General features: G+C 46.4%; 1 protein-coding gene across 19 annotated transcripts in view; it reads left to right on the top strand.

Annotated features, from left to right (window-relative positions):
- Positions 1–20000, top strand: part of fbrsl1 (fibrosin-like 1) — a 211314-nt gene that overhangs the window by 23191 nt on the left and 168123 nt on the right. For 14 of the 19 annotated variants that reach the window (XM_035530305.2, XM_035530315.2, XM_035530310.2 and 11 more), the window contains exon 2: positions 19795–19989. The exons of 1 other annotated variant lie outside the window; for it this stretch is intronic. In XM_035530305.2, coding sequence (XP_035386198.1) covers positions 19795–19989 — 195 coding nt within the window. The remainder of the gene's footprint in view (positions 1–19794; positions 19990–20000) is intronic. 4 more of the 19 variants (XM_081714885.1, XM_081714884.1, XM_035530303.2 and 1 more) reach the window with 1 other exon arrangement.

Genomic DNA, 20000 nt, shown 5'->3' with positions numbered 1-20000 from the left:
CTGACGTGTGCTAGTGTCTGACGTGTGCTAGTGTCTGATAGTTGCTAATGTCTGATGTGTGCTAATGTCTGATAGGAGCTAATGTCTGATAGCTGCCAATGTCTGACATGTGCTAGTGTCTGACGTGTGCTAGTGTCTGACGTGTGCTAATGTCTGATAGCTGCTAATGTCTGACATGTGCTAATGTCTGATAGCTGCTAATGTCTGACGTGTGCTAATATCTCATAGGTGCTAATGTATGACGTGTGATAGTGTCTGACGTGTGCTAATGTCTGACGTGTGCTAATGTCTGATAGCTGCTAATGTCTGATGTGTGCTAATGTCTGACGTGTGCTAATGTCTGATAGCTGCTAATGTCTGATAGCTGCTAGTGTCTGACGTGTGCGAATGTCTGATAGCTGCTAATGTCTGACGTGTGCTAATGTCTGATAGGAGCTAATGTCTGATAGCTGCCAATGTCTGACGTGTGCTAGTGTCTGACGTGTGCTAATGTCTGACGTGTGCTAATGTCTGATAGCTGCTAATGTCTGACGTGTGCTAATGTCTGATAGCTGCTAATGTCTGACGTGTGCTAATGTCTGATAGCTGCCAATGTCTGACGTGTGCTAATGTCTCATAGGTGCTAATGTCTGACGTGTGATAGTGTCTGATAGCTGTTAGTGTCTGATAGCTGTTAGTGTCTGACGTGTGCTAATGTCTGACGTGTGCTAATGTCTGACACGTGCTAATGTCTGATAGCTGCTAATGTCTCATAGGTGCTAATGTATGACGTGTGATAGTGTCTGATAGCTGCTGGCACTAAGAAGTTACCCATGATTCTTTGTCCTGCCTGAGCAGGGATGTGAATGGTCAGTCTGAGCCAGTGTGTTTGAAGATCATTACGAACCAGCTTCATCAATGAAGGTCAGAAATGCTAGCACACACACACACACACACACACACACACACACACACACACACACACGCACAGTGAGCGCACAGTCAGCATTCATTATCACATCAGTGCTGTCATCATGGCCGGACCATAAGAATGAGGTGATTAGGTCGTTTTCATGTCTCGGTACAACCAAAATGCAACATACCAAAGCACACGGTGTGTACACGTACAGCGCAGGAGAAACGCGGCATGAATCTTATATACATGTCGGGATGTTCCTGAAAAAGACGTGGGAAGTTAGAGGATGCAGTGTGAACACAGAACCTTCTACAGACCTTCACCACAGACCAGCTGTTCACACCACGAGTCCCTCAGCCTTGAATTAACACCTACAGCTCAGTTACGTCCAGCTGGTCACAAATGAAACACTCTGGAAGTGAAACACTGGAAGTTTATTCAACACTTGGGATTTTGATGATGAGTGGCCATGTGCTTGAGTGTGTGCCTGTGTGTTCAGATCTACAGTTCTGCTCTGGGCTCCTTCCTGAGTTGAACTGGTGTGTGAGAGTAAGGAGAGTAGCAGGGCAATTCTTAACCCCAAACCTTAACCCCTAACCTCTAACCCCTAACCCCTAACCCTAACCCCTAACTTATTACCTCTAACAATAACCACTAACAGCTAACCCATTACCCCTACCCCTAACACAACCCATAACCCCTAACCCATTATCCCTAACCTTAACCCCTAACCCCTAACCCCTAACTTATTACCTCTAACAATAACCACTAACAGCTAACCCATTGCCCCTACCCCTAACCTAACCCATAACCCCTAACCCATAACCCCTAACCTTAACCCCTAACCCCTAACCCCTAACTTATTACCTCTAACAATAACCACTAACAGCTAACCCATTGCCCCTACCCCTAACCTAACCCATAACCCCTAACCCATAACCCCTAACCTTAACCCATTACCCCTAACTTATTACCTCTAACCATAACCGCTAACAGCTAACCCATTGCCCCTACCCCTAACATAACCCATAACCCCTAACCTAACCCATTGCCCCTACCCCTAACCTTAACCCATTGCCCCTACCCCTAACCTAACCCATAACCCCTAACCCATTATCCCTAACCTTAACCCATTGCCCCTACCCCTAACTTAACCCATAACCCCTAACCCATTATCCCTAACCTTAACCCATTGCCCCTACCCCTAACTTAACCCATAACCCCTAACCTTAACCCATTGCCCCTACCCCTAACATAACCCATAACCCCTAACCCATTATCCCTAACCTTAACCCATTGCCCCTACCCCTAACCTAACCCATAACCCCTAACCCATTATCCCTAACCTTAACCCATTGCCCCTACCCCTAACTTAACCCATAACCCCTAACCCATTATCCCTAACCTTAACCCATTGCCCCTACCCCTAACCTAACCCATAACCCCTAACCCATTATCCCTAACCTTAACCCATTGCCCCTACCCCTAACCTAACCCATAACCCCTAACCTTAACCCATTGCCCCTACCCCTAACACAACCCATAACCCCTAACCCATTATCCCTAACCTTAACCCATTACCCCTACCCCTAACACAACCCATAACCCCTAACCCATTATCCCTAACCTTAACCCATTACCCCTACCCCTAACACAACCCATAACCCCTAACCCATTATCCCTAACCTTAACCCATTACCCCTACCCCTAACACAACCCATAACCCCTAACCCATTATCCCTAACCTTAACCCCTAACCCCTAACCCCTAACTTATTACCTCTAACAATAACCACTAACAGCTAACCCATTGCCCCTACCCCTAACCTAACCCATAACCCCTAACCCATAACCCCTAACCTTAACCCATTACCCCTAACTTATTACCTCTAACCATAACCGCTAACAGCTAACCCATTGCCCCTACCCCTAACATAACCCATAACCCCTAACCTTAACCCATTACCCCTACCCCTAACCTTAACCCATTGCCCCTACCCCTAACCTAACCCATAACCCCTAACCCATTATCCCTAACCTTAACCCATTGCCCCTACCCCTAACCTAACCCATAACCCCTAACCCATTATCCCTAACCTTAACCCATTGCCCCTACCCCTAACCTAACCCATAACCCCTAACCCATTATCCCTAACCTTAACCCATTGCCCCTACCCCTAACCTAACCCATAACCCCTAACCTTAACCCATTGCCCCTACCCCTAACATAACCCATAACCCCTAACCCATTATCCCTAACCTTAACCCATTGCCCCTACCCCTAACATAACCCATAACCCCTAACCCATTATCCCTAACCTTAACCCATTGCCCCTACCCCTAACATAACCCATAACCCCTAACCCATTACCCCTAACCTTAACCCATTACCCTTAACTTATTACCTCTAACCATAACCACTAACAGCTAACCCATTACCCCTACCCCTAACACAACCCATAACCCCTAACCTTAACCCATTACCCCTACCCCTAACATAACCCATAACCCCTAACACAATCCCTAACCCTTGAAAACCAAACCCTGCTGTTCTTTCACTTCTGAGTTGGAACCATGGAGCTCTGTGGGATTCCATAACACTAAATCTTGGAGTGCTGGAATACTTCAGTACACTAAACCCTGGAGTGCTGTGGGATTGCGGAGGCTAATCCCTGCTGTGCAGTGTCTCTCCCAGTCACCTTATTCCCTTCCCTGTGGAATCCTGTTGTGTGATTCCGAACCGAAGCCACTCTCTGCTGATCAGTGGAGTGGGTCTTCCAGTCCTGCTATCCTGATTTTGTGTGTGGATTAGAACATTTGCCTTCTATCAGGTCCACTCACTCACTCACTCACTCACTCACTCTCTCTCTCTCTCTCGTCTTCCTGGTTCTGTAAGGATATTACTGTACTTCTACAATTCAACTAATTAGACAAACAGAGCAGTATACACAGTCATTAATTATTCCCCTTCAGTGGCAGAAGTGTGTGTGTGTGTGTGCGTGTGTGTGTATGTGTATGTGTGAGAGAGCGTGTGTGGTTTGACTGTGTAGACTGTTAAGTTTGCGCTATAATCTCTCATTCAGGTTAAACCTGTAATGGACATCCTCACACTTGGGTAGTACAGTGACCCTCAGTGTGTGTGTGTGTGTGTGCGTGTGCGTGTGTGTGTGTGTTTGTGTGTGTGTGTACTAGTGTTGCTCTCTCCGTCACCCTGTTCCCTCTGGCTGAACCAAGCTCAGGTGTTGGAGCAAGTTCTAGCAGGTTCAGACCAGAACTCTGGGGCATCTTCATGTAATGAAGGTCATTGTAGATTTGTAGCTCAGCCCCATGGTCTGGACCAAAGCACAAAATGGTACATTGTTATAAAATGATTCAGCGTTGCTTTTTAATTCTTCAACACCTTACCTTCACACTCATATCGTCAGCAAAGCAAAGACACACCTGAAGAGTTTAAAGAAAATTGACAAAAATTAATGAAAACAAACATAAAAGTGCGCTAATTATATGAATTATATGAAAATTATATGACAAAGCCACGTAAGATAACGGTGACCGACAATAGTCGTGAAACAGAACAGGGCTTAAATCAGTCTAAACAGAATCAGATTCTAACATCCACACCACCTGGGAGCGGCATGGACTAAATGAAACAGGTGACCGGTAACACAACGTAAACACTGAGCCGTGTGTTCACGCCCCCGCAGAATGCTAGCAGCTGTCCACAGGAGAATGGCAAATATTTACCATCAACTCAAAGATGTAAACAAAACTCATATGAATATATCATATCCTCTTGGGCCCCTGAGCAAGACCCTTAACCCTCAATTACTCAAGCTGTACTCAGTCGTAACAGTAAGTCACTTTGGATAAAAGCGTCAGACAAATGCCATAAATGTAAATGTATACTCTTGTCCTGGTTAAGACAACAGCGCATGGCGTAGTTTGATTAGAGGGATTCTGACACCACTCTCTTTTCCGGTGTGTCGGCAGCAAAACGGGAGTTACAGCTCTCTCTCTCTGTCAGAAATGATGCGTTGTATTGACCTGGTTTTCAGATCTGTGTTAAAAGGCTGTTAAACGGCTACAGGCACTTTATTCTGATAAGAAGAGTGATTGTTGTGGTGTCAGAAAGACAGACAGAGAAAGAGCGTAAATGGGAAGTTAGATGATTGTGTATTTGAGCATGTGCAAGTTTGCCTGTGCCTCATGCACTGTGGGGGTCAGGATGTGTGTGTACACATTTATTTGTATATCAAATCAAGTTTTATAGAAGTACTGAACGCTGAGTCACAGTGCTACGTGTAGTGTGTACAGACCTTTCTGAGTTGTTTTCTCCACCTGAACAAGCTTCCTATCTGAAAACGTTCAGCTCCACGTCTCCTCCGTTCTGCCGGATATGAAGGCCTCAGGTGACAGCTGTTTAATCTGCTGGGCTCCGTGTTTGAATTAACACGGCCAACATTTCTCCGCATTCACCAGCGCACAGGCAGGCTTCCTCCTCTCAGGTGTGGAGTTGGTAATGAAAGTCTTTGAAGCAGGAATGTTTAGGATGCTCCTCTGTCTGCAGCTCCACCTGCCCCATCCACTCCTCCACCTGCCCCATCCGCTCCAGGATGGTGCTAACTGCTCTCCACTCAGGTTTATGGGCACCATGATCACTGGTATGTGGACTAATTATCATCCAGCTCCTAATCCAATCACCATTAGAATGAGACCCATTTCCGACATTATGGCAATGATGTTTGGTAAACAGAAGTTTGGTAAGCAGATGTTGTAGAGTGAACAGATGATGTTTGGTAAACATGCTTAGTAAACTGATGTTTGGTAAACATGTTTAGTAAACTGATGTTTGGTAAACAGGTGATGTTTAGTAAACTAATGTTGTTTGGTAAACATATGTTGTTTAGTTAACTGCTGCTGCGTGGACACACCATTATTTCTCTGACCCTAAACTGTGTTTTTTATTTGTTTTCATTGTTTATAGTGTGTTTTGTGTACTGTTTTACTGGAGGGTACTTTTGTATTTGAGTTTTATTATGTGATATTTAGTCATGATTATGACTGTGTTTCCTGGGTTTTTGTTGTGTCTGTATGTTGGTAATTATGGATGTTTGTTCAATGGAATTGCTGGGTGTTTGTGCTTGTGTTTATATGTTTTTTGTGCATTTTAATTTGTTTATTTTGCTTCTGTGTTTTATTGCCTTTAGTGTATTTGATTTTATAATTGCTATATTTTTGTATGTTTGAGGTTGTTTCACTGTGGTGTCTGTCTGAACTCATGGTAGGGAGAACTGAAGTTGTTATGCATGAGTTTGTTGTGTTGCTGTGTGTTTTTGTTTGACAGTTTCATTGTATTGTTCTGTGTTTTGTGTCGGAGTCTGTTTCATTGAGCTGTGTATGCATGAGACTTGTGTTGTGTGCTTGTGTATATGAGTTTGTTTTGGGGGCACACACACACACACACACACACACACACACACACACACACATGCACACACACATAGTGTGCTTAGCAGCTGTAGAGTGTGGTACAACACTCAGTGTGTTCCGTACCAGGAGGTGACAACACCAAACCCCCCCCTCCACACACACACACACACACACACACACACACACACACACACACACACACACACACACACTCTCTCTCTCTCTCTCTCACTCACACACCACTTTTTCAGAGATGTTTTAATAGTAGGAATTATTGGCAGTGAAATAAATACTCAGTGATTTTGGCAGCATTTGTGATTGGATGAGCACTCACATGTATGATAGAAAGTGAGTGTGTGTGTGTGTGCGTGCACTTCATGAGCAGCTAGTAGAGGCCCTATTGTTCTGTTTGGTAATTGTTTGTTTGTACTTACTGTTTTTGTGTTGTAATTGATCTGAAATCTAGCCAGTGGAGATGATGGACAAGCCTCTGTACTGGCACATGTTCCCTTGCTCTTAGCAAGCTTTGCTCACATTAATTACATAATGAGAGAGAGGATGCTTCTAAATGTAATAAATTAGTATTAAATATTTAAAATATGTAAAACGTATTTATTTGTTTGTCTGTCTGTTTTTTTGCACAACAGTTAGTTCCAACCAAGTAATTTGATTGGACGAGAGATATTCCATGAGCGCTAATATAGAGTATAACCGCACTGAGACTCTGAACGACACACATATCCCTCCACTACACAGGTGTGTCCGAATAACTTGTTACATTAATGAGCGTTACCTATATTAGATCAGGACACACTTCACTATTATTAGATCAGAACACACTTCACTATTAACTCGTTACATTAACAAACCTTACCTATAGATCAGAACACAGTTCACTATTAACTCATCGGACTCACTCTTATTTCCCTGGTTGATGACCTGTCGTGATGCAAACCTATACAGAGTAGCAAGTCCCTGTGCGGGACAGTATTTGTGTTGCTTGGCAACAGTCCAGTTGCAGAGCTGTTTGTGTTGGCGGAACCAAATAAATGATTACATAAACAAACAAATCATAATCTGTTGTTGCTTAGTACTGTTAACTAATAAGAGGTGCTTGTGGATCTGTTGTTTCAAAAGCTGTGTGTGTGAGTGTGTGAGAGACATTGCTTTCATATAGCTGTAGACCTCTCCGGTGATACATATATATATATATATATATATATATATATATATCAATATTATGTCCCAGTTTGGGGGTCACAGCCTCTAACAGCCCCTAATGCCCCTACGTGTGTGCCTGTGGTGCCGAATGAGTGTCAGTTGGGTCAGGTGACTGGTGGTTGTATGAGTGCCAGACGTGTAGTGAGACGTTTCTCACATCCTATCCTACTCCCCCACCCTATGCCCTCGGGCATTGTGCTTTACTACAGCAAATGTCTGGGATGGGGGAGACTCAGGTACTGGTGAGCGGGTTCCGGGGGCCCAGATGAGCGGGTACTGGGGGCCCTGGGTGAGTGGGTACTGGGGGCCCAGATGAGCGGGTACTGGGGGCCCTGGGTGAGTGGGTACTGGGGGCTCAGATGAGCGGGTACTGGGGGCCCTGGGTGAGTGGGTACTGGGGGCCCTGGGTGAGTGGGTACTGGGGGCCCAGATGAGCGGGTACTGGGGGCCCTGGGTGAGTGGGTACTGGGGGCCCAGGTTAGCGGGTACTGGGTCCTGTTGCCCAGTGTGCGGGACTGCAGTGAGGATGCTAATGGGTGTCCTGCTCCAGCAGGGGGGAGGGCACACGCATGTAGAGGTCAGGGAACAAACATTACCCTGGAGAGAACGTGTGTGTGTGTGTGTGTGTGTGTGAGTGGGTGTGTGTGTGTGATCATGAAAAGCATGAACTGTACAAACATGTTCTTTTTCTTCAGGAAGTGAAAGGATATTTTCTCATTAGAGCACACACACACACACACACACACACACACACACGATGTGTTCTAGAGTAGCTTCCTCCCTAGTACTCAGGTAAGGGACGTAACGTTATGCTTCACCACACCTTTAATACACTCTTAGATGGACATAGTTTTCATTAACTTTGCATTCTTATACATGGATGGAGGACACATGCTGAAGTGTTTCTGTGTGTGTGTGCGTGCGCGTGAGTGTGTGCATGCGTCCAGCCGTCTACTGCTCTGTTCTCTGGACCGGCTGTACCTCCACGCTGGGGTCATGACCCTCAGGTGAAGAGATATCCGTTACACTGACAGAGGTCACCTGATCTGTTCACACATACTCTCTCTCTCTCTCTCTCTCTCTCTCTCTCTCTCTCTCTGTGGCCCTCTGTATCGTGTTTTCATTCTCTCTTTCTCTCTCTCTTTTTCTCACTCTCTCGCCATCTCAGTATACCCCGTGTTATGTGCAGGTACTCGTTGGGGTTTGTACTTTACTGGAGACTCTGCCTACCTTGCTGTATTTGAGAGAGTGTTTTCCCATTTACAACTCTGGTGTGATTACCTCTCTGTCACTCTGCAGCTTCCACACCGTGTGTGGCATGTGAGGAGTACATGGGAGAGTTGCAACTCTGTCATTGGACAAATGGAGGAAGTTTGAGTGAAGGATTCGAGCAGGGCAGGAGACCACCAGGGGTGCACCGATATATCAGCCGACTCTCAGTATTGGCCGATACGGTGATACATCGTCGGATGTTTCAGGAACAGATGATACTCAGCACAGATCAGCTGATGTCATTTAAAAGAAAAAAAATTTGTTGACTGTGATCTCACACAGACTAAAATGGAAATTCATTTTAAACGTGAGGAACGTGAGGATGTGGTAAAGCCTTCTGTAAATGGAGGGTAACCATATGTAAATAAGGGGTAACAGTGTGTAAATGGAGGGCGTGTGTGGCTGTCGGTATTCCAGAGGGTATTCCCAGTAACATCTCCACCAAATGAATAGATATGATGAACACCGATGGGGTTTGGGGGTTTGGCAGGGAGAGGGCAGCATGACTGCCGGGTGAATTTCTTTTTAAAACTCCCCCTAGAGAGAAAAGGGAGAATAAATTGAACACAGACGAACAAAGAAGGTCAAAGGTGATATCTCCCTGGAGATCAATGCCTAGGAGATGAGAGGAATATGGATATCTTGGTACCTTTGATGTTTTGCTTGTAGTGTACACACACACACACAATAACTATGTCAGTGGGGAGGATGTCACACTTTAACCTCGTCTTCCCCATGTGTTTCTTTAATAGGCTTAATTGGATGAGTGGTGACCTCCTCACATAATCCCCCCATGTCAAGGCGTATTAGGACAGTCGAGAGCTGATGTCTTCATCAGCTATGGTTCCACTGGGGAGGTGTGCTCTGAGCCTACCCGCCTCCACCTGCAGCTCCTACAAGGAGGAGCAAAGCTCCTGCAGGCCACTTGGGAAGAAACGCGCTCAGAATCCAGAACCAGTCCGTTAATTAGTTGATTAGTTAATTAATTAACGAGTGATTGGGTACTCCCCGTGTACTGGAGGAGGTGCTGTTTACTCCCTGTGTACTGGAGGAGGTGCTGTTTACTCCCTGTGTACTGTGGCCTGGAGGAGGTGTTGCTTACTCTCTGTTTACTGGAGGAGGTGCTGTTTACTCCCTGTGTACTGGAGAAGGTGTTGTTTACTCCCTGTGTACTGGAGAAGGTGTTGTTTACTCCCTGTGTACTGGAGCAGATGCTGTTTACTCCCTGTGTACTGGAGAAGGTGTTGTTTACTCCCTGTGTACTGGAGGAGGTGCTGTTTACTCCCTGTGTACTGGAGGAGGTGCTGTTTACTCCCTGTGTACTGGAGGAGGTGCTCTAACTGCACCACAGCAGGCCCTCTGGAGGTTTAGCACCAGTGGGAGGTGGGAACTCCAGTGGACACAGCTCAGGGGTGCTCTCAGCTGATGGGGTCATGTGACGCGTCAGCCATGTGTCAAGTGTATGTGTTGTGGTGTCATAAGTGATGTAATGGTCCCTAGGAGCTCCCTCCGGTGCGCCAGAAAATGCAACATTGCACTATGAGGGAAAAGGTCTTTAAATTCAGGATGGTTCTGTAGGGAAACTGGTGAGGTCTTAGATGACAACATAACTGTGTGTGTGTGGGGGGGGTTGAGGTCTCATTCTCACAGTTGCAGACACTTGTATATCTTTGTGCTGAAGAGAGCTCTGCAGTGTTAAGTAGCTCTGTGTGTGTGTGTGTGTGTGTGTGTGTGTGTGTGTGTTCCGGTGTGTTTGCCAACTGGCACTGTTCGCTCTGACTAAAGGCTCGTGAGGAAATTAGCGTTTCTAACGAGTTGTCGACAGCTGATCGAGAGCGTAACCGAGGAGTCTTGTGACTGCCGGTGTGTGTGTGTACATGCCTGTCTGGCCCTGGTGCTCGTAACGCCACGATTCCACGGAGAAGGATGGAAGCGCTATGTTTCAGACTGAAACAGCAGAACTGGTACGGTAACAGCCTTCAGAATGTCCTCAGAACTGCAAATCATACGGAATGCCAAGACTTCCCAAAGGGATCACACAACACAGAAGTGTTTTCTCACTCCAGAGGAACCCGAGACTATGCCGTGTTGACGACTCTAATGTTTGGCTGCTTTACATGTCAGCAGCGTTTAAAATGAGGATCTGGTGAATACTTGGTAAATATTTGGAACTGATGTGAGATGTTTAACTGTCGGACATCTTTGTGTCGATTACCTCATATGAACTCTCAGGACTGCATGTAAACTCTCTGAATCTCACAGGAACTAGAAGTATGCAAATCTGAGGGCCATGTTGGTATACTGCACTGTGGGAGGAGGAAGTGGGCCAGGGCTGGGTGTGTGTGCATGTGTGTGTGTATCCATGGGGACCAAATGTCCCCACAAGGATAGGAACATCTGATGTTTTTGACTTTGTGGGGACCACCGTGTGTGTGTGTGTGTGTGTGTGTGTGTGTGTGTGTGTGTGTGTGTGTGTGTGTGTGTGTGTGTGTGTGTGTGTGTGAGTGTGGGGAACAAATTGCCAGCTGTGTGTACCTTGTCCCATGGTGTGTTACTTCTTTGCCCATGTACCTTTTTAAGTGCAATCTGAGAAATGTCAGCATAATTTCTCTCTCTCTCTCTCTCTCTCTCTCTCCCCCTCTCCTGCTCTTTCATGGCAGCTTACACTTCCTCTTTTTTCCGCAGACTTTGCACTGATTCGGGCTGTAATCAGACTCTGCACACTGACTTGGGCTGTAATTAGACTCTGCACTGATTCGGGCTGTAATTAGACTGCACTGATTTGGGCTGTAATCAGACTGCACACTGACTTGGGCTGTAATCAGACTCTGCACTGATTCGGGTTGTAATCAGACTGCACACTGACTTGGGCTGTAATCAGACTCTGCACTGATTCAGGCTGTAATTAGTCTCTGCACTGATTCGGGCTGTAATCAGACTGCACACTGACTTGGGCTGTAATCAGACTGCACTGATTCGGGCTGTAATCAGACTCTGCACACTGACTTGGGCTGTAATCAGACTGCACTGATTTGGGCTGTAATCAGACTCTGCACTGATTTGGGCTGTAATCAGACTCTGCACTGATTTGGGCTGTAATCAGACTGCACCGATTCGGGCTGTAATCAGACTACACTGATTCGGGCTGTAATCAGACTCTGCACTGATTCGGGCTGTAATCAGACTGTTCTTTCCTCCATTAGGTGTTTGGTCTCTTGTCCTGTCTTTCCTTTCTCCTGTCTGAGTAGCGTATGGCAGTGAGTGATTGGCTTCCTCGGCTGACGTGGGTGGGACTGACACGGGCATGACCGAGGGTGTGGTTTTATCATGGACGGGGCAGAGGGTGTGGTTTGACATGGGCCAGACTGACGTTTCTTTGTGGTTTTACCACCCACTTTGCCATGTCTGTGAGTTGTTGGGACATCCCCAGACTGGTCTCACTCCTCACACCACGCGGGTCCCAGCAGCTGCGGAGATTTGCACTCCAGTCAGATTTTACCCACGATCCTTTGCTGAACTCTAGAACACTGACCTGGATTTCTGGCTTACGTCAAACAGAACAATTCTAAATCGCAAGAAGGTTGTTGACTACTACACGAATATTACAATCAGCTGAATAACTGAAACTGAGACTGAGAGAGAGAGACTATCCCGTGAGTGCTCGTCCTGCGTTAATGCACTGAAATGTGCTCACACCTTCTCTGATCTTCATAACCATGAGACTGTGATAACCATGTTCCTCATGTCAGCCTCATCCGCCATACGCCAGGTTGTGGAAAACGAGAAACTCCTGCACAGACGCTGGAACCTGCAGCTTGGCCTGGTCATCGTACAGAATGGGGCTTTGGGTATGAAGCTATTGTTCCAGGATACAATGCAACCTTGCACCTGTTGGCTTAATCAGCAAGACCACGATCATCCATGCAGATTTCTCATTTGCATTAATTTGCATGTTGACCTTAAAATGACTCTAGATGGATGTAAAGCATAAAACGCCCCCACAGTCGCTGTTATGCGATGTAAACCGTTTAGAAGGCTGTTACAGTTGAAATACAGGCCGTGTGCTTTTACACCCCTGAGGATTCGCTACTCACTCCGTCCCGTGTTGTTCTCAGAGGGTGTTTAGCATAAGTCATTGTAAATAGAGCCCTCAATGTGAGTTAATTAAAGGTGTGTGTATGAGCTTGTGGCCCCATCCGTCTTTACTGACTGCCGGGACGCAGTAGTGCCATGCGCAGTGCTGAAGCAATGTGGTTTAAATTCCAACTCTTCTGACACGATTTATCCCCCTCTTGAAGCGTATGCACACACACACATGGGCTCCCTCGTTTAGAAATCTATTATATATCCACAGCCCTGACGCTCCAGAACACGGATAAATATTTTTGAAGTAGTGTAACAAATCTCTCTCTCACTCGCATACTCCCACTCTCTCTCTCTCTCTCTGAGAGTGAGTTCGAGGCAAGGAGCCGATTCCCCTACATTAAAGTGTTGTAACTGACGGATGTCTGTCAGAAGGGGGGGGGCAGTGAAATAAGCCCTGTGTTTCCGCGGAGACCATTCAAACGCATCACTCTGGTGATAAACTGTTCTGAGCCTGGAGGATGTCTGAGGTGTCCTCTTAAAGATAAGGCAACATGTTCAGCGGTGTCTGTGCCGAGAGACGGCCGCACACTCCAGAGCGTGTCAGAGCGCGATGGCGTGGAAACCAGCGAAGTGCCTGCCTTCCTCAAACCTGGCTGGGCGTGATGTTGTGACGTGGTTTATGACTTCATGATTTAATCCTGCTAAACGAGTGGTGTGTTTAAGCCTCCAGGAGAGACACTGACATGGTGTTGTGGAGTGATGACATTATAAATTAGTTCCATTATACTGAATCAACATTTTGTAAGTGATTATCAGCAGATGTTACTGCTGAAGTGGTCAACTGGATTGTATTAAGGAGGATCGAACAGGGTTATCATAGGGTAGGGTTATGTTAGGGTAGGATTATGTTTGGATCCTAAATGCAGAATACAATAAATATCTACCTACCCTAAATACTGAATAAAATATGATTTTAGGTAGATTTTCCATGTGTGTGTGTATGTGAGTGAGTTCTACTCTCTGTTGCTAATTGAATCATGACTTTCATCTCCTGTTCTGCTCACACACCCCGTGTGTGATGTTGTGTACTCGCGTGTTCTTCCCTACACACTCACACACCCCCATGACGTGTCTTAGAGTCACGCTCTTGATAATTAGGTGCTACTGTAGTTTTGTGGCAGTTTTACTGACCAATTTTGCTTGCTCATTTTACGCCTGATGCTCACAGAGTGGTAAGCCACTTCCTGCATGTGCGGTTTCCTGTTTCTGTGAGAATATCAACACTAACCGTCGCCACACCAGTGAGAGCTTTGGCTGTGGGATTTGTCCATTACTGCTACTGGTGGTCACAGTGATGCCGGCGAGTTCTACCCATAATTCCATGTATGTCCATTCCTGTCCTGTGCTGGTACCTGGTGCTGCTGTGCTGGTTTCCAGCTTGTCTCTACATTCTGCTAAATAATTCACTTCCACTCAGGTGAGAACGGCACGTCAGAAACGCAATCGCGCTGGCGCAGTCCACCTGGAGCCGTTGCCGTGCCTACGCTGCAGAAGGCCCTGTTGGGAGACAAACCTCCATCGTGTGTTGCGTTTTAGACGGACCACTGGAAACCAACTGGGGGGCCGAGGCCAGCTCAGTGACCACAGCAGTGCAGTAGAGCCTCAGCTGCCAGATACCTGAGTAGAACCTTGGGTTGCCAGATACCCGAATAGGACCTTGGGTTGCCAGTTACCCCAGTTGAACCTTGGGTTGCCAGATACCCGAGTAGGACCTTGGGTTTCCAGATACCCCAAAAGGACCTTTGGTTGCCAGATGTTTTACATTTACGGCATTCAGCAGATGCTCTTATCCAGAGTGACTTACAAAAGTGCTTTGTCATTTACTCATAGAATATATCCAAGTACAGTAGGTTAGAATTAAACATACCAATGAACTAGAACACTGTAGAATACAGGGATGAATGCTGATACCTAGAAGTGCAAAATACATAAGGTCTATCTTAAACAATGATAAGTGCTATAAACAATAAGTGCTAGAGTTTGTTAAAAAGCATAAATTGTGCCCTACAATAGGTATTAATTTAATCAGTCAATATGGGAGCAGTGTCAGTTGTCCTTTAAATATTCCACAAATAGATGATTCTTCAGTCTGCGTTTGAAGACTGCAAGGGACTCTGCTGTCCAGACAGTAAGCGGGAGTTCATTCCACCATCTTGGAGCCAGGACAGAAAATAGTCTCAATGTTTGTCGTCCATGAGACCTGAAGCAAGGTATTTCAAGCCGAGCCGTACTTGAGGTTCGAAGTACTCAAGGTACGGATAGGGCTTTGACCTTTGACCTCATGTATGAAGGGGCTGGTCCATTTTTGGATTTGTAGGCAAGCATCGAGGTTTTAAATCTGATGTGTGCAGCTACTTGGAGCCAGTGAAGGGAGCACAGCAGTGGAGTAACGTGTGAACTTCGGATGATTGAAGACCAGTCGTGCTGCTGCATTCTGGACAAGTTGTAGAGGTTTGATGGCAAGTAGCGAGTTGCAGTACTCTAGCTTTGAGATCGCAAGAGACTGCACAAGCACCTGGGTAGCTTCCTGCGAGAGAAAGGGCCAAATCCTTCGTATGTTACAAAGGAGGAATCTGCAAGACTGGGTTAGATTAGAAACATGAGTTGAGAAGGACAACTAGTTGTCCAAAGTTTCGGCCAGGCTACGGGCAGCTTCGGAAGGTGATACCAGGGAGTTCTCAAAGGAAACAGTGAGGTCATGGTAAGGGTTGGGAGTACCTGGGATGAACAGAAGCTCAGTTTTACTGGGGTTGAGCTTCAAGTGGTGGGCTGTCATCCATGACGCGATGTCAGTCAAGCATGCTGAGATACATCTGGAGACCTGTGTGTTGGAGGGTGGGAAAGAAACAAATAATTGGGTGTCATCAGTATAGCAGTGGTAGGAGAAACCATGAGAAGATATTACATCACCAAGAGAGCGAGTTTGCAAAGAGAAGAGAAGGGGGTCTAATACTGAGCCCTGTGGAACACCAGTGGAGAGTCTACACGGTTTGGATGTGGATCCTCTTCATGTGACCTGATAGGACCGTCCCTCCAGATAGGACTGAAACCATCTCTAAGCAGAACCAGTCACACCAAGCCTGGAGAGAACAAAGAGAAGAATGTTGTGGTTCACTGTGTCAAAGGCTGCTGAAAGCTCTAGAAGAATCAAAACAGATGACTGTTTGGCAGCTTTAGCAACATGAAGTTTTCCATCACTGCTATGAGGGCCGTTTCTGTAGAACGCGCCGGTTTGTAGGCAGACTCATTGGGATCATGCAGCTGGTTCTGGGTGAAGAAAAGAGACAATTGATTATAAACTGCTCCTTGATCAGGTGCAGCTAACCACACAAACACACACACACACGCATACACACTCACACACACACACTCACACACACACACACACACACACACACACACACACACACTCTCTCTCACTCACACACACACACACACACACACACACACACTCTCTCTCTCTCTCTCTCTCACACACACACACACACACACAGAGAGCCATACTTACTATTATTCTGTCATTCCACTACAACATATGTTTAAGATTGTAGTTTGATTTATTTATTTGTAATTTTTTTAATGTGTTTCTTTAACCAAATGAAAAGAAGCATTAGTCAAACACTGCATTAGTAAAACACTGCTGTCTTGCTTTGTGTGTGTGGTTTGTCTCGTATCTTTCTCATTCTCAATTCTGTCTTGCTGCGTCTCAAGCTGAGTTGAGTAGGACCTGGTAAGCCAACCACAGCCACTGGACTGGCCAGTACAAATGGTCACAGTGCTAGACAGCACGCTTGAGTTCTGTGTTCTCCAGTGTAATGTTCCCTTACAGTCTTCAAACGCAGACTGAAGAATCATCTATTTGTGGAATATTTAAAGGACAACTGACACTGCTCCCATATTGACTGATTAAATTAATACCTATTGTAGGGTATTATTTATGCTTTTTAACAAACTCTTATTGTTTATAGCACTTATCATTGTTTAAGATAGACCTTAAGCATTCATCCCTCTATTCTACAGTATTCTAGTTCATTGGTATGTTTTAATTCTAACCTACTATACTGTACTTGGATATATTCTATGAGTAAATGACAAAGCACTTTTGTAAGTCGCTCTGGATAAGAGCGTCTGCTGAATGCCGTAAATGTAAATGTTCTCCAGTGCAATGCTCTTGAGTTCTGTGTTCTTGAGGACCACAGGAACCTGGCAGTGGAAACACTTCACTGAATTACTAAAGTAAATACACTGCCACAGCAGGCAGGACACAGAAAGTCTCCCTCTCTCTCTCTCTCTCTCTCTCTCTCTCTCTCTCTCTCTCTCCTCCTCCCTCTCTCTCACTCTCACTCTCTCTCTCTCCCTCTCTCTCTCTCCCTCCCTCTCTCTCTCTCTCTCTCTCTCTCTCTCTCACTCTCTCTCTCTCTCCCTCCCTCTCTCTCTCTCCCCCCCTCACTCTCACTCTCTCTCTCTCCCTCTCTCTCTCTCCCTCTCTTTCTCTCTCCCTCCCTCTCTCCCTCCCTCCCTCTCTCTCTCCCTCCCTCTCTCTCTCTCTCTCTCTCTCTCCCTCTCACTCTCTCTCTCTTTCCCTCACTCTCTCTCTCTCCCTCCCTCTCTCTCTCTCTCTCTCTCCCTCTCACTCTCTCTCTCTCTCCCTCCCTCTCTCTCTCTCTCTCTCTCTCTCTCACTCTCTCTCTCTCCCTCCCTCTCTCTCTCTCTCTCTCTCTCTCCCTCTCACTCTGTCTCTCTCTCTCTCTCTCTCTCTCTCTCTCTCTCTCTCTCTCTCTCTGCCTGAGCCGTTGCACTTTGTGTTTGTCTTTCTGTGTGTCTGTGGTGATTTGGAGTAAGGGCCGTCTGATGCTCACCACATGGCTGGAGCCTCCACACACACGAGTCATTCCACAGGGAGGGAAGTGACCATAGTGGCCAAGAGCTCGTTTTCCTCTGGGAGCCAACAACAGCTGATTTGACACAGATCCGCAGAGTGCGGATACGCGATGCTCCAGACGCCTGGATTTCCTCTCCAGCAGCTGTTCCAAGAGGTTCAGGCTTTGCTGAATGAAGTGGGATCAGTCAGGTGTCACCCAACATGGCTGTTCCCAGGTTCATAACGTATCTCAGCACAACATTCCTAAAAATAAGGCATTAGCTTACATGTGTCTGGATGTTTGAATTGTGAGTTTTTTGGTCTTAATTAGGAATTAAAACATTTACATCTACACTAACATTTACAAATACTGCATTTATCAGACTCTCTTATCCAGAGCAACACACACAAATGCTTTGTCATTTCCTCATAGATACATCCTAGTACAGTACAGTAGGTCAGAGTCCAAGATACCAATGAACTAGAATACTGTAGAATACAAGGATCACTGCTGATGACTAGAAGTGTGAAACACAATTTCTGTTAGGAACTTATATTAGTTGGGTCTGGATGGTCAGCATTTAAATTGATATAGTGATCATTATGATCTGAAACATGAGAGTTGATGTGTCGTGAGTTATTCTCAGAGTACCTTAATGACTGAGGCTCATCGCTGTAGAGTTCCCATGTGTTCAGGACTTTCACGTTCACAAACATACACAGAGTCCCAAATGTGATACAGTAATATTATACCACATTAGAAAAGCAGTTTTGTCTAGTAGTTACCACTAACACCATGTTCTCAATATCACAATACGGACTTTTAATGTTGATTTTAAAAATATTGAATCTATTCATATGTTCATAGATTTCCAAGCCTGTTTTGTGTATTTTGTTTTGTTTTGTGTAGACGCCGTGGTGATACTAGTTGTGTGTCTGCTCCACTTTGGTGTTGCTTTGGCCGTGGTCTGCCTTCCAGCGATCAGAAGTGCAGTAAAACGTGTGTGCCCGTGTGTGTGCCCGTGTGTGTGCCCGTGTGTGTGTGCCCGTGTGTGTGTGCGCGCGTGTGTGTGCGCGTGTGTGCACGTGCGTGCGTGCGTGTGTGCGTGCGTGTGTGTGTGCCCGTGTGCGCGTGTGCGTGCGTGTGTGTGTGTGCATGTGTGTGTGTTCCCGTGTGTGTGCGCGTGCGTGTGCGTGTGTGCACATGTGTGTGCGAGAGTGTGTGTGCGAACTTTTATTTTGGCCTGGAGACCACCTGATATGACATGAAGCAAAACTTCAGCAGGCCTGTTTACTCTCAAGGTCACTTAGTTTTGGTGACCTAGTAGATGTCCTAGTCTGCATTTATTCCCAGTCTGTGTTTATCCCAGTGCACGTTTATCCCAGTGCGCGTTTATCCCAGTGCTCGTACGGCTGTTTGCCCATGCGGATTCTGTGGTTGTGTTTATAGATTCTCTCTGAGCAGCTGGAAGTGGGCAGGGCTGTGGAGCTCAGGAGAACCTGATTGGCTGCGATGCAGAAAGACTCTATATTCGGCTTCGTTATGTCTCCAGTTTTTTATTTTGGTTTGGGAGGGAAAAACGAGTGGCTTGTGTTTCCCACCCCTCCTCTATCCCTGAACAGAAGGCCCTGCCACCGCTGGCTGGGAGATTCAGTGAGACTCGTTTCTGAAGGAAGCGGGTGTGATGAGTGGACACAGGGAAGTCCTGATGCCCCCGGCGCTCTGGGCACTGTGGGAATGCTGGTCGTTCTCTGGACATTTGCAAATGCTGATCGAGTTGAGGAAATTTGGGATCATGTTGGACTTACTTGTGGTCGTGAAGTGTGTGTGTGTGTGTGTGTGTGTGTGTTCTATGAACACTCTAGGCTGTGCTTCACATGATGTAACCAACACAACACTACCTTCATCCTTCAGTGAACCTCTCCTCCCCTCTCCTCCCCTCTCCTCTCCTCCCCTCTCCTCTCCTCAGCAGAATGGCTCTCTGAAGCTGACTGGGAAGAAGGAGAGGTGGCAGACAGCTGCTGTGCACTGCCAGGTGGAGGAGCGCGTGAGCCTGCAGCAGGAGGCCGACAGCTTCAGCGAGCTGTCAGTCAGCATGGCGCGCACGCAGGAGCAGGTCAAAGAGCGTCTGCTGAAGAAAACCTACTCCAAGAAAACCAAACGGGTGCGTGTTTC

This window comes from Electrophorus electricus, chromosome 5 (genome assembly GCF_041902795.1).
Source record: "Electrophorus electricus isolate QZ-2024a chromosome 5, ASM4190279v1, whole genome shotgun sequence".
In the NCBI taxonomy this organism is placed as follows: Eukaryota; Metazoa; Chordata; class Actinopteri; order Gymnotiformes; family Gymnotidae; genus Electrophorus; species Electrophorus electricus.
The sequence above is the reverse complement of the archived record's forward strand: the minus strand, read 5'-3'. Positions and strand labels throughout refer to the sequence as shown.